The 2,206-nt window shown below is 37.2% G+C and overlaps 1 protein-coding gene across 1 annotated transcript in view; it reads right to left on the minus strand.

Annotated features, from left to right (window-relative positions):
• Positions 1–1,771: 1,771 nt before the first annotated feature.
• The window catches only part of CANTADRAFT_103050 (uncharacterized protein), a 1,226-nt gene continuing 791 nt past the window's right edge, over positions 1,772–2,206 (minus strand). The window contains exon 1 of the mRNA XM_020206165.1: positions 1,772–2,206. This exon is cut by the window's right edge and continues 791 nt beyond it. Within this exon, the coding sequence (XP_020066441.1) occupies positions 1,970–2,206 (237 nt within the window). The 3' untranslated portion in view covers positions 1,772–1,969.

A 2,206-nucleotide genomic window follows, 5' to 3' on the forward strand; every position in this document is an offset into this window, starting at 1 on the left:
ATCCTTACTACCATACTCTGAAAACATCCTTACTACCATACTCTGGAAATAGTCTTAATACCAAGACTATCTATTGGTATTCTGCTAAGCGCGATCTCCCGTCTTTTATTATATACGCAAGTTAGTTTCAAATTCGATAATAAAGCTACGCTTTTCTACCGAAAAGCTAGCTTTCCCCATCCATCCTTACTACCATACTACTTCATTTTGTACATGCAAGTTGTTCCATACTTCATAGGTTCAATTAGGGACAATTACAAATTTCTTTGAGTTATGGTTGGAAAATATTGAATTGTACAGACTAGAAACTATGGAAAAGATTTTACTTTGACTGCATGAACTTTCCAATCAAACCACATTTTATTATTTGTGTATTGGTCGATTACAGAGGCTCTCGTATAATATGCAAGCCGCTTGAAAGCGTGGGATTTCAGTTATACTACTCCTTTTCTAGAAGCCTCATCTTTTCCTGAAAACAGATTATTTTTTAAGAAACTTGTCACTACAGAGTGACCCATTTGGGTAAAGATAAGTCATCAAATCATTACCAGAAGGGGGAGATAACGGAATTCAAGACGTATCTTGCACCAAACTTTTTACACCTAATATTTTACTCTGGGTAAGCTCCTTGTCTGATGGCTTTCGTTTATCCATAGGCAATCCAGTCTATCGCGTATACGCAATAGATTCTTTAACATACTTCCAATGTGAGTTACTCACCTAACGACCATACTGGTAAAGACAAAAGGCAAACCTACATTCAAATTAATTCTTTAAGATCGTGCAAGAAAACGATACTAAGGATGTTCTTGATATAAATTTCAGATTTTCTTTGGTAAAAGGAATTTTTTTTGAGTGACCCAGTCACTATAAGTTCATTCCATTTTACAGAGGTGCGTCATTCATCTCAGATGATCTTCGTGAGATGCTGCAGCTCGTAAAAAAAACGATCAGGCTGCGCTAAAAGTGAAATTTCTCAAATTGTGAAACAAAAAGTTTGCGCCTTGGATAGTTTGTCAATCACGCACTACTTTATACAGTTCTACCAAGAAGTACTCATAATCATTAGCAACGTGTTGGCCTGGTGAAGTGGAGGCTTCTTTCATTTTGGAACTTTGTCGAGACAAACTCAAAATCAATTCATTTCTATTCAAATCTTTGGAACCATAATTATAACTGCGACTGCACAATTGGGGCTTCGATGAGCATTAGGTTTATTCAACGCGTAAGCTGTAAAAATCTCTTTGTTCTGTACCATTAGCGAAATGTTTCGCCTCCTTGCCGACAGGTTCGATGGCATCGACCCTCTCATCGGCTACCTCAGCGGAAGAATCATGCATACTGGGTTCAAATGTGTTGCAAAAGGTATACAATTCTGATTAATAGTTTTGCTCCTCCTGGTTGCATAGTTTGTTAGTCCATGATTCCCTTTAGAACTACCTGTGAACAAATTAAATTATCAACTCACAACCTCAGATATTAAGAAACACTCAATTTAAAGAAATACTCAGTCAATACTCGAACGTTGGTAAACAAGATGAGATGTTATTCGAGAAACTCTGACGCTTCTTTATTGACGCAATTATTGTTCCTTGAAGTGAAGCGGGATTATTATTAAGGAAAATTTAATTAGGAGTAGCCTGGCCAGATTAATTGGTAATTTATGCAGTAGCTATCAGCACATCAAAAGGCTACAATACTTGACTAGTATATGACACCTGATTATTGGTCAGGTGAGTTCTTACTCAATGTTTTCTTTATCTGAATCCTGTTTTTTTGCTAATGGGAAGTATATTATAATCTACTGACTATATACCTATTGTAATGGATAACACACCATTATGGTCAAACCGTTATAATTTAATTAATTTTTGAATTCAATTTTGTTTTTTGAGGATTTTTTGCAACTTGGTGCGCAACAGAAGGCACCTTGTAGAAGCAACTCATGTTAGATAAGATTTATTTTTCATTAGGAACTTTGGCTGGACAAGAGGAAAGACAATTGGTTGGTGGTTGGAGGACGAGCATGGGCCTCCCCTTGTGCTCGTCGTTGTATCCATAACCTCCAAAGAGTCTTAATCAACTTGTCCAATTTGATGATAGTTGTATCATTTATAATCTGCGCCAGTGGGGCGACTAAGCTTCGTATGTTGCGAAGTTCTTCTGGGATCCTGAGGATGTCCCAACATTGTTGGGCTGTGGGGCA

Source organism: Suhomyces tanzawaensis (genome assembly GCF_001661415.1).
Source record: "Suhomyces tanzawaensis NRRL Y-17324 unplaced genomic scaffold CANTAscaffold_1, whole genome shotgun sequence".
NCBI classification, from domain to species: Eukaryota; Fungi; Ascomycota; class Pichiomycetes; order Serinales; family Debaryomycetaceae; genus Suhomyces; species Suhomyces tanzawaensis.